Genomic DNA, 12,334 nt, shown 5'->3' on the forward strand with positions numbered 1-12,334 from the left:
TCCAAACAGGTCTCCAACCTTGGGGTGTTCAACTCGCTTCAGGTCCAGTTTTACAGCATACACCATGTTAACATTGTAACCACACAATGATCAACTGTGTCATGCAGCACAGTAATCAGGCGATACGTTGCACAGTTACAAGTTATTAACGGTTCATTGGAAACGTTATTTGTTGCCTACTAAGTTTTAGCCGGTGAGGAGGAAACAAATGCCAGCTGTCACTGTAGCAAAATAACACCACTAACATACTTATTGTGCATCAGTATAAAATAGTGATGGCATTACCAATTTCGATGGAACCGGTGGCTTTATTAAAGCACACTTATTTCCCCATATATGCATTAATCTAGGACACCTCCTACATTCACAGAAGAGAAATCCTGTTATGTTTTTCAACTTCAAAATAACATGGTTATGGATGGCCGGACCAGATGTCACCAAGTTTAACTGAACCGGGTTGCTCTGAAAGTGTGGAACACATTTTGTAGTGTTACACAAAGTTACTGCCCAAGTCAACACGTTTACAAAAGTCACTGTTTTGTCCACCCCCAATACCCACCTCATTAGCTTTCAATATAAGGGTGGTAGGAATTGGAGAAAATAAAAAGTCTTCACACTAACATTTGCACAGGTCTGTTTTATTCCACCTGTGTGTACTGACAGTGCGCCACGACTATTGATCAAACATTCAGAAAGCACATACATCAAATATTACAACATACTTTACATCACAATACCACATTTAAACACCTTTTATGAACTAAATACAGTGAATGGAATGGTATAAAACAATTACACCATAGTGCCTTGTAAACAAGATCTATACGAGCAATGACAACAAATGGAATCGATGCTCATCACCAAACGAATGAGGAATTAATTTGTAAAGAACCGTGTGCTGCATGGGCTGTGAGCACAGCTCTGTAATGCCATACTATCTAATCTAGTACCGAAGGAGTTAAATAAATCTGTTTATAAATAAACTCTGATTTTCTCATGGTACATTTAAATACCTCATTGATTAAAAGCAACCAATATCTATATAACATTCTTTAAAAGAAAAAAAAAAAGTGTCAAAGGACGAGTTGCTATTGGGGGAAAATCACCTCAGGAAGGGTAATGAGAAGCAAGCACAGGGGGTAACGGGTGTTAAAAGGATCACTGTACTTCAAACTAATTGCTGCTCTGACAACAACGCTACAACTTTATTTTACTTAAAATCCAGCAAGCTGCAATCAATCTTGTAGTATACGTATGGGTAGTACTCTTGCTGGCTGAGGTTTAATCCGGGAATATCCATTGGAGCCTAAAGAGAAGAGAGAAAAAAGATCTATATTAGCACGCATGTATGTCTGTGTTTAATATAGTGCCCATAATGTACTCAACGCTTTACAAAAGAGGTACTTATTGTATTTGTTACAATACAGTACATGGCATAGGTAGAAAAAATAAATGGTCACTACTCCCTTGTACCGACAAGCTTTGTAGATTAAAAAATGAATTTTATTACAAAAAAAGGATTGGACATCATGGATAAGACCACTCTGACGCGTTTCATCCCGACATGGGACTTTATCAAAGAGACTTTTTGACTCTAATTTACGTTTTCCTAATGTTACAACTATACCAAAAGGTTTTTTTTAGCTGTGCTGATTGCTCTATGTGTCAATATGCATTACCTGCTAAATTTATAACTTATGCCAATGGTGCTAGGAAGTATTATATTAGGAATTTTCTTAACTGTAATACAAGTTTCGTTGTTTATGTTCTTTTTTGTGCATGTGGCCACAGATATGTGGGTCGCACTATTAGACCTCTGAACGAATAGCTGAACATACTCGTCTAATCAGAAAGAAAGATTTAGTTCATCCAGTGTCCCGACACTTCTCCCAGTGCCCTAGGGGGGGCATTGGAAATTTCTCCTTTTCTGCCATAGAACATGTACCGCGTCACCCCAGGGGTGGTAATAGGGAGAATACATTAAACAAAAAATAGATGTATTGGATATACACTCTCAGTACTCTCCATCCCCTCGGAATAAATTCTGATTGGGAATTAAAACATTTCCTTCATGATGGAGGGAATGGGGGGTACTAAGTTTGTATCACTATATATGTATGTTCGGTTATATTTTCAAATAATTTTTTACTATTATATATAGTTTATTATATATGATATTATAATGTATTTTTCATTCAATATTTTTTATTAACAAATTCTTTATTTTTTAGGTTATCATTTTTTCAGTTATCTTTTTAGTTATATCTCCATTATCTTTCTCCATGATTATGTGTATGCATATATTTATTTATAGCGCTTGACATCATATTCTTTGTTTTTAATATAAGAGAAAAAAAAAAAAACATTCAGGTTACAGGGGTTCTTTCTATTTACACAGATCAGCTGATGGGGTGGCCAGGACACTAATCGGTTAAGGGCAGCAGAGGACATTATTTGAGTTTACAGGTGGTGTGTCTGCGGTCAGATCACCATGTACCTCTAGTTCTTTTATCTGCACTATGGCCCCGGTTGGTTAGTTCATACCACAAAGCCACCCCCTACTCATTAACTTTATTACTTCAATTTACCTGCATTGAGACCCCCCCCTTCTCTTGTTGCACTTGGACAGTGGCTGTATACTCTTCCATATACCTCTACATGGTTGTTCCAGCATTGAAATATTGGAGGTCATTCTCCACTTTTTTTCTTGATACAGTACATGACATAATTCAATAAGACACTAGTCAAATAAATCCCTTCCCATGCAGAATTGATCTTTTCCATGTATATAAATGATTTGTTAATGCTGTCAGAAAAAACACGTACTAAAGTTATCTTTTTGACTCTGCTTATATATTTGATGTTATGTGTTTTAGAATACAGACACTTTGAAAGAACAAAATAAAAAAAAGAACTATACATCAAGTTACCAGTGTTATCTTTATTATGTACATTTCATTTAGAAAAAAAAAAAAAAAACACATTTCCCCAAAAATTGAAGGAAGAAAATACTACTAGAGACAAAGATAGTGGTTTGCAACCTTCCATGGACAGATGACAAGCAAAATGCAAGCCTTACTTAAGTGTGATTAAATAACCTTTCTGCTACACTTTGCATCAACCAACCAAGAGGTCCAAATATAATATAGCAGCGGTGCGCAAACTGGGGGGCACGCAAGATTTACGGGGGGAGCAGGCTGCGTGCGGGGAAGCCTGGGGGCGGGTAGAGCTGTGCACGGGCGGCCAGAAGCTCCGTGCTGAGGCTGCTTCTGTGTGATGTCTGTCTGCAGCAGGGGCGGGCCTTCCCTGCACACAGACAGCGCCTCCTCCTCCTGTCCCAGTTTTCAGCCGCACATGGGGGACTGGATAGTGAAAGTGTGTGTGTGTGTGTGTGTGTGTGTGTGTGTGTGTGTGTGTGTGTGTGTGTGTGTGTGTGTGTGTGTGTGTGTGAGACATGTGAGACATGTGTGACATGTGTGACATGTGTGACATGTGTGACATGTGTGACATGTGTGACATGTGTGACATGTGTGACATGTGTGAAACAAGAGACGGAGAGGTGGGAGACATATTGAGGGGAGGGGGAGAGAGAGAAATGGAGAGGTGGGAGACATATTGAGGGGAGGGGGAGAGAAAGACATGGAGAGGTGGGAGACATATTGGGGGGAGGGGGAGAGACAGAGAGCTGGGAGACATATTGGGGGTAGGGGAGAGAAAGACATGGAGGTGGGAGACATGGAGAGGTGGGAGACATATTGGGGAGGACGAGAGAAAGAGACATGGAGAGGTGGGAGACAATGGGGGGAGGGGGAGAGAAAGAGACCTGGAGAGGTGGGAGACATATTGGGGGCAGGGGGAGAGACACTGGGGGAAGATGAGAGAGACAGGGGGGAGGTGAGAGAGATACTGAGGGAAGGTGAGAGAGACACTGGCTGGAGGGAGAGACAATGGCTAAACGGAGGGATGAAGGTCAGGCAGAGATGGCAGAATTGAGGGGCTTGGGAGGATGAGTTTTGGGGGGCTGAGGGTTCTTCTTTGGGCCAGGGGTGTCACTTCAGAGTATTGATCAGCAGGGGAGATTCATCAGTACCCCCCTTGAGTTTGGTTATGGGGGTCCCTGATCCCTGGGCAACATTTAAAACGGGAATAAAGAAATAATACATATAACTGGTAGGTAGGAGTGGATGACACTGGGGAAAGCAAATGGGAGAAGGAAAAAAGGGAGGGGAAAAAAAATAGGTGCGGGAGAGGGAAGGGATGTAGCAAAGAGGTGGATGAATGCCCCCTCAAATGGATTGCCTTTGTGCACCAGAAAAAAATAAAAACATATTACCAGATGCCAGCAAACAATTAACTAAAACAGTGATCCAATACTAGTATATTGCCTGCGCACACGCCTGCAGCCCAAGCGATTTGTGAACTTGGCTGCAGGAGATTGTAGACGCGTGACAAAGCTGGTTCGCCCTCATTGGTTGAACCAGCTCACGTGTGCTGATGGCAAGTGATTTCGATCAGGCAGGGGGGGGGGGGGCGAGAAATTTCATGGATGAAAAGGGGGGCTCGGCATAAAAAGTTTGCTCACCCCTGTTAAATATCGCACCAGATAGACCAGATTTCTGCTTTCAGTAAAAACACCCATCAGATTTATTAGGCCAATTTGGATGTGAAGGACCTTCAAAACTAGGACCAAAAAGATATCCTAGTTATGAAATCTATTCCTTAAGCCACCTGCTATCAGGCATGTGCAATGGGAAATAGGTCGTCTTTGTTACTTCTATTTCTATCGGAACTCATGGGCCCTTTACAGAGAGGCCACTGTGCATGCAACCCCTCGCGTTATGGTGACTAATGGGCATGTCTGATTGCAGGGAGTCTTTCTAGGATCGGAAATTGATTGGCATTGTATTGCTGATGAGCATCCGACATACCTACATGTGCGATGCCTTTAGATATATTGGTTCAAAGCTATTGATTGGTGGTTTTTTTCTTAAATATATTGTGAATTACATTTTTAACATTTTAGCTTTATAGTGCACCTCTTGAAATGTACAATTTTTTTCGTTGTTTCCTTTAATAAATAAATAATAATAAAAAAATAATAATAAATATATATATATATATATATGTGTATATATATATATATATATATATATATATGTATGTATATATATATATGTGTGTGTTTACCCAGGATTGAAGCACATTCCGGGGACCCCCTGCGTCCGGAGATACTTACCTCTGAAGGAGGTGCCGTTAGCCGTCTGCTCGCCTACCAGGGCTTTCAAGGTTAATGTTCCTGCGTCAAAAGCGCAAATAGGAAGCCGAATCCGATGTCACGGCTCCCTATTGGTCTGCAGGTGCTTTGAAATGCCATTACATGAACCCAGGTAGCCGAGCAAAGCGGCTACTGGCACCTACTACAGAGGTTTATCTGGAAGCAGGGGGTCCCTGGAGCTAAAATGAAAACAGTTCAGCTCCAGAGGCCCTCCTCACCCCCCCCCCCACTTCAATCCAGGGTAAACATTTCATACTACTTTAAGTCCAAATATTATATTTGATAAAGATGCACGGGGGAAATAGCATGAATACCCTGTTGCTGCTCCATATATTTATCCTTTTCTGGTTCCAGTCCTGCTGCCATTCTGGTTCATTCTGCTTTACTATGAGGTGAAGACCGCTAACCTGTAGTTGGACTTGACTAGGTTTACTAGTTTTCACAAGAACACTAACAGTATGGACATACACATTTGAAAAGGCCGACAGACAAGACCTTAAACTGGTCTGTGAAAACGAGTCATATTGCCTGAAGTTGTCTGCTATTCTTAAATAATTCTTATATAAATAAAATAAAGACATACAATACAATAAAAAAAAAAAAAAGGGCTTTGCCTACATGACAAGACCTAAAATGCACACTCACATGACCTTATACCTGCCATGCAAAATAAACCAACATTTCCTGCAGAGGTTGAAATATATTGGCAAGCCAAGGCCTCTAGCCATAAATTTAAAGCGGTAATGGGGAGAAATGAAGGTCTTAATCCCTACGATACAGCGTTAACACAGGCAGGCTGGCAAAGTATGATAAAACAATGCAGTACTGGACTCAGAGGGTTATGGATGTTGCACGGATTTATTATTTCAGCCATTCTTTACATTCTAGCATATTTGGAAGATACTCTGTGGACATATTATACTCAAATCACAAGAACACATTTCTCCTTGTAATCCCTAAATTGCTAGTAAAAAGATCTACATGTACCTCGACAGGAAAAAGTCTTCCATTAAATCAGTGATGAAGCGTAGAAAAAAGCAGTGCACAGCCAGGAAAAGGGTAAAAAAAAAATAAATAGGAGAAATACAGCCCTCCTACGCATTTCATACGGCTGGTACTTTATCAAGGCGTAAAGATGTCATTTTCCTTGAGCACTTTTAAACTGAGACCCAGCTGAGTTTTCGCTCCAAAAACGGAGTGACGTCAAGACGCGTGCACCAACTCCATGCGCGTATGCGCCCTCCGACGTCAAACGTCCAGCCCATCAACCACACTGAGTCTCCGGTAAAAAGATAAGATGTAATAGTCTCTTCCTCCTCCCTAAGGCCGTGCTTATACTGTAGTGCGAGCGACGGCGATGAGACGGGTGACATCACCCGTCGCCACCCGCGAAATTTATAATTTAACTTTCGGCGACGTCGCGGGCGACCTGGCCATTGATTGGTTCAGAGGCTGTCACATGTGGCGACAGCCTCCGAAAAATACAATTTTATCAGCTTCCAAATTTTTGGTCGCCGCCGTCACGCCGCTCTTACTACAAGCGCTTGCGACGGCGGCAATGCTTTTGTTTTCAGGCGACGTCGCATTGCCTTCGCCCGAAAACAAATGTATGCACTTATAGTAAACGCGACGGAGGGGAGCGGCTATGGTGGCGCGATTTTTTGAAGCCGGTCAAATTTGATTTTTCAGAGGCTGTCGCCACATGTGACAGCCTCCGAACTAATCAAAGACCTGGTCGCCCGCGACGTCGCCGGAAAGCAAATGACAACTTTCGCTATCGGCAATGTCATCCGTTGCGTCGCCGTCGCGCGCACTATAAGCGCGGCCTTACGTCGCATCACAGTCAGTCCTGGTGTCATCATATCAGGACACACACACACACACACACACACTAAACAGGATGAGAAGACAAATAAACACACAAAATGAAACAGCTAAAAAGAGGATACTGTTATTTTATGATGAAAGTTGTCAAAACTGAATTTCCAACAAGGGAAAATGTCGATATGTCTCTCTGTAACCACACTTTTGTGTGATACAAAAGTAGACAAAGTATCTCCTATTAATTATACATATTCATCATAAACTACATGATGTATAGCAATTCAAATAAAATCATAACAAATGCCATTTTTATCTGTGTAAATGAAATGGGATTATAGAAACAACCTAATCCAATAGAAGGCAAGAGAAACTGACCCACCTGCAAAAATCTAGTATAATCATATGTTAATGACCACTAGCAATTTCCTCTATACTCACATATAATTGTTTTAAGAGGACACATCATTTTTAATAATACCATTTATATGTATATTATAAATCCTCAATTAAGGTAATAAAGATAGACTACCAGTTTTTATTCTTAAATCAAAAAATGACTAAGGTTCCATTCAACATTAATACCTTCAGGTGCCTGAGTTCATAAAGTGAAAATCCAAAAAGATTCTTTACGGTACAGCAAATTTATGTTGTTTCCCCTTCTTTTATTCATGGTGGCCATTTCAATACCCATAAACGTAACGTTTTTAATGCCACCCTGCTTGCACTCTGAAAAGTTTTTTTAATCTGGGTGTGACGAGTCATTTTTCTTGATAAGTCTCAAAGTGTTCCATTATTCTGACTTTTAGAATTCTGGTGGTTCTCCCTACGTACAGTATCTCTTCCCACATCCACACGTCAGTAAGTAAATAACATTCACTATTACAGATAATGAAATGAAATAAATGATTAACTATAAACTTATGTGGGATGTGGGAAAAGAAACATGTTGACTGTTTCATACAGGAACAAGCCTTACAGGCTCACAGCCTATAAGATCCTTTAGTCAGAAAGGTAGCGATCTTCTTGGTTGGAGTGCTTACTACACTAGGTGCTGCAGCTTCTACTTATACTGTGAGTAACATATATCCTGACTGAAGATTTTATTCCTGGAAGACACCCCCAATGAGGTTTTGATCAAGTGTGGTGCACCTCACTTCTTTCAATCCCTCAGGGGACATCTGTCAATTTCACATTTTAAAGGTATCAGGACTGTTTATATGCACAATCATCATCATGACCACATTGGAATTCTCTGGTTATATACTATACTATTTGTGTTTAATCTAATTGCTAGAGCACTCATAACCCTTTTTTCAATTAAACCAATCAATCAGATCTATAAATTCAATGGTATCTGGGCTAAAATAGAGCAATCTGCATCACGTTTTCTTCTACTGGAAATACAAAAGTTGATGACGTGTGATATTTACATTAACTGCAGAAAACTTGTTGATTGCCTGCACATGAATAGTACTGATGCACAATGCAATACTGAACAGATAGGAGTAACAGGGGTTCTTCCAATATGACAACCAAGCAAATGCTGGAAAAAATTAATCTCACGGCATAGGGAAATTGTGCATGTTTTTGTTTGTTACCAGGGTTACATTGCTTCCTCGTTCACATCATAAGACTTTTCAGATGTGAAAACACCCATAATACACATGAAAACATCCCCTGACATTTACATTTCATTTTTACAGATGGACCAAGTATCCTTGGAAACGGTCAGCATTAAAAATAAAATAAAATGCATTTTGTATGGAAACCTCAGTCTAGATTGGGTCAAGTAGACCGTCAGATCGTTTAGTCTCCCATTGTCTAAGCCTTGGTGACAGATGGTTCGAAAGTCATCTGTAAATGGAGTAGATGTAATGCTGCCCGGGAAATTATAGCCATTGTCATACTGACAAGATACCTTAAATCACTTGTCAAGGCTACCTTTATATCCAAAGAGCCATCTCCCCATTTTGCTTTGAGGCAAACAAGCCTCTGACTTGCAGAAGAGCAAGCTGCAGATTTTTGGAAGTTGAACTTGGCTGAATGCCTAATTTCTTCTGCATAGTCCCATATCTTCTACTTCATGTGCATTCACTAGAAGTTGCAATTATTCCATAACCATTTAATGCAATATTTTCAGTATTGTATCCAACTTGTTCCTCCCAAATGGGGATATATATATTTTTTAAACTTACCTTGACCAGGGGTGTCTCAGACCTCACCCATGATCCCCAAAATATTTTTTTTTGCTAGTTGTGACACAAAAGAACTACAAATATAGTCACCAGACTACAAACTGCAGAACAGTCACAATAGAAGCCTCAAAAGGCCCGACTCCTACATTCTGTATCCGGCGGGCACATTCTGTCTGGTGCCAGAGGGTGGGAGTGGTGGGGTCTCCATGCGTCAGGGGGGACCCCTTTGTTCAGAAAAAAAATAAACAGCGTGCAAGGAGGCTTAAAATAAGGGGGTTCATGGAAGAAATGTACAAAGTATTACCTAAAAAACTTTTCCTTTCTTACACTCTTGCTTAAAAGATGCATGGTGCTTGCGTCCCAATGCCACAGAACAGGTAACTACTTAAATATGGTCATAAAACTATGCTGCTGTGTAAAGCCAGCAAAACAATATGGTTGAAGCAGCATTTCATCCGAAATCCTATGTGTTTTTAATAAACCAATTGTTTAATATTTAAGGCATCTATATAATAATAAAAAAAAATAGTTGTTCCCTCTTTATGCCTTATTAGTAAGTTGTAATGTATTAAGCTTCCTTGGGTTGCTATATTGACAATTTAGGAAGCCACAGCACTTCCGCTTTTTAAATAAGGAGTAATATTGCGTTCACTGGGAAGCCAGATCTTTCGCTGATTGATCACGGGAGAATGGATCGATCAGAAGTTTAAATAATTGTATTGCCATGAAGGTAAAAAAAAAAACGGCATTAAAATAAACTGCCAGAGGAAATACTGCTTTAAGTTGTGTTTACTACCTTCTGTTACACAATACAAAATTATGCTACAACTTAAGAAAAATACAGTTTTACTTACATCAATAATTGATGCAGCACTGCTGTCCAGATGTTTGTACAAATCATACAAAACTTCCCTCAGTTTTTTCATGGTCTTCTTATTCGGCTGGAGCAACATTGCTTGGAAATTCACAGGTAAACCGTACCTAAAAGAACAATCAACAATATCAACCATTTAATCTCAGTGGCTTGATGAGCGGTAGGAGAGGCTACCAATCCATATTGCAATTTTGATGCATCCTGAAGGTGAACCACCAGATTACCAAACAACGGCAGAATAAACAGAGAATGTCTTGAGAAATAGATCCTTATTCGCGAAGGAGAGATGTAGCTGAAATATCTGAAAGCACTTGGAGAGTGACTTAGACAAAGAAAAAAGTAACCGTCTGCAATGATTCTTGTGGTAAAACAAAAAGCTTATATTTAGTAATGTTGAAATTCACGGGGGGGGGGGGGGAAGTAGTTTCCACTGCATTTATTCATAGGTGACAGGTTCCTTTTTTGCTTGGTTACAGGTGTATTTATAAAACATATGAAAACATTGGTGTTATATTATTTTCTAAATCACTGCTGGTTCTTTAGATTATGGTGAGATAAGTGTGCGCTGGCTGGTAATATACACTCCCTTTTAAGTGTCGCTCCTGCAGTTGATCCTTCTCCCGTAATCAACAGCGTCAATACCACACTAGAACAAAAAGTAAAAGAAGCACATGTAGGGAACACTCTTAGTAAAAAACACACAGACACACAGACACACAGACACACAGACACACAGACACACAGACACACAGACACACAGACACACAGACACACAGACACACAGACACACCATTTTTATGTATGTTGTAATCGTCCTAATAGGACCTCGGTTCCATCCGATGTTTATCGGCACTCTCATCCGATCAAGGGAAAAAACACAGGGGAGGGGGAACACAGGGTTCAGAGAGCTCACAGAACTGCTTTACATGCTGGCCGTAGTGTTCTCATAAGGGAGGCGTTGACTACCGGAGTCCGTCGTCACACGTCATCCATCATGGAACTCCAAAATTCAATACCTCAACGCCTTTCACGTCTATGACGCTTCATCTTTGGGTGAGTTATTGGCTCCCGGAGTAGCTATACTTATAACAATCCATATTGAAGCCTGAATCAATAGTATGGGTATCCTTCCGCTATAACTAAACTTACTCAAAACTATACATAAACAATGGTTCAGGCTTCAATATGGATTGGTATAAGTATAGCCACTCCAGACGCCAATAACCCACCCCCCTGATGAAGCGTCAGACGCGAAACACGTTGAGGTTGAACACAGTTGGAATTCCATGACGGTTGACGTAAGACGCCGGGTATCAACGCCTCCATAGCGAGAACACTACAGCCAGCTTCTATAGCCGTTCTGCGAGCTCTCTGCTAGTAAATAGGACACTCCCTGAACCCTGTGTTTCCCTCCCCTGTGTTTTTTCCCTTGATCGGATGAGTGCTCATAAACATCGGATGGAACCGAGGTCCAGTGAACAATTGAGTCCTATTAGGACGATTGGAACATACATATGTAAGTGTTGTGAAGTGTATTTTTTATATAAAAGCAACACATTTTTCACTAATATTCCATGCGCTTCTTTTACTTTTTGTAGATTAATGTAAAGAACTGTGGTTTCAATTCCTGATTTGTCAAGGAGCCTCTTTTTTAAAATGTATTTTTTATTGATTTTCATTAACGCTTCCAAAAAGGTTTTAATTGACATTGAACATCCAAATAAAATAGGTTACAAGTAAACAAATACACACTGTAGATATAAAATGTCATTATACAATTATACAGTTTTCCATACACGGTACAATATTGAATTAACTTGTTTTCAGTCCAGTTTACTTTACCTCCAACCCAACCCCTTGGGAAGACCAGCATTCAATATCCTTGTAATCCAGCCAAATACTTAGGAATTTCTTTTCCCCCTGCCCCCAACCTTTTCAGGTTGCCGACTCTTTAAGCTTACTTTTTCTTAGATTTATGGATTCTGTTCCTGAGATTGGTCTCCGGAGTCTCCAGAATGTGTGTTGAAATGCTCGTTTGATCGAATCTAAATCTTGTTGTGGCATTGTCTTTAACTGCTCCCACTTTTTTATTTTTTTTATTATTATTATTATTATAATAAAAGGGCTGTTTTCAGCTCCCTCTCTGCCTCCATTTTGTCTAACATT

At 40.1% G+C, this 12,334-nt stretch overlaps 1 protein-coding gene across 4 annotated transcripts in view; it reads right to left on the reverse strand.

The window, feature by feature from the left end:
* Positions 1-617: 617 nt before the first annotated feature.
* ATP6V1C1 (ATPase H+ transporting V1 subunit C1) overlaps positions 618-12,334 on the reverse strand; it is a 49,120-nt gene continuing 37,403 nt past the window's right edge. For all 4 annotated transcript variants that reach the window (XM_075582562.1, XM_075582563.1, XM_075582565.1 and 1 more), the window contains 2 exons: positions 10,149-10,275; positions 618-1,306 (listed from right to left, as the gene is read on the reverse strand). In XM_075582562.1, coding sequence (XP_075438677.1) covers positions 1,211-1,306; positions 10,149-10,275 — 223 coding nt within the window. In that variant the 3' untranslated portion in view covers positions 618-1,210. The remainder of the gene's footprint in view (positions 1,307-10,148; positions 10,276-12,334) is intronic.

This window comes from Ascaphus truei, chromosome 2 (genome assembly GCF_040206685.1).
Source record: "Ascaphus truei isolate aAscTru1 chromosome 2, aAscTru1.hap1, whole genome shotgun sequence".
Taxonomy (NCBI): domain Eukaryota; kingdom Metazoa; phylum Chordata; class Amphibia; order Anura; family Ascaphidae; genus Ascaphus; species Ascaphus truei.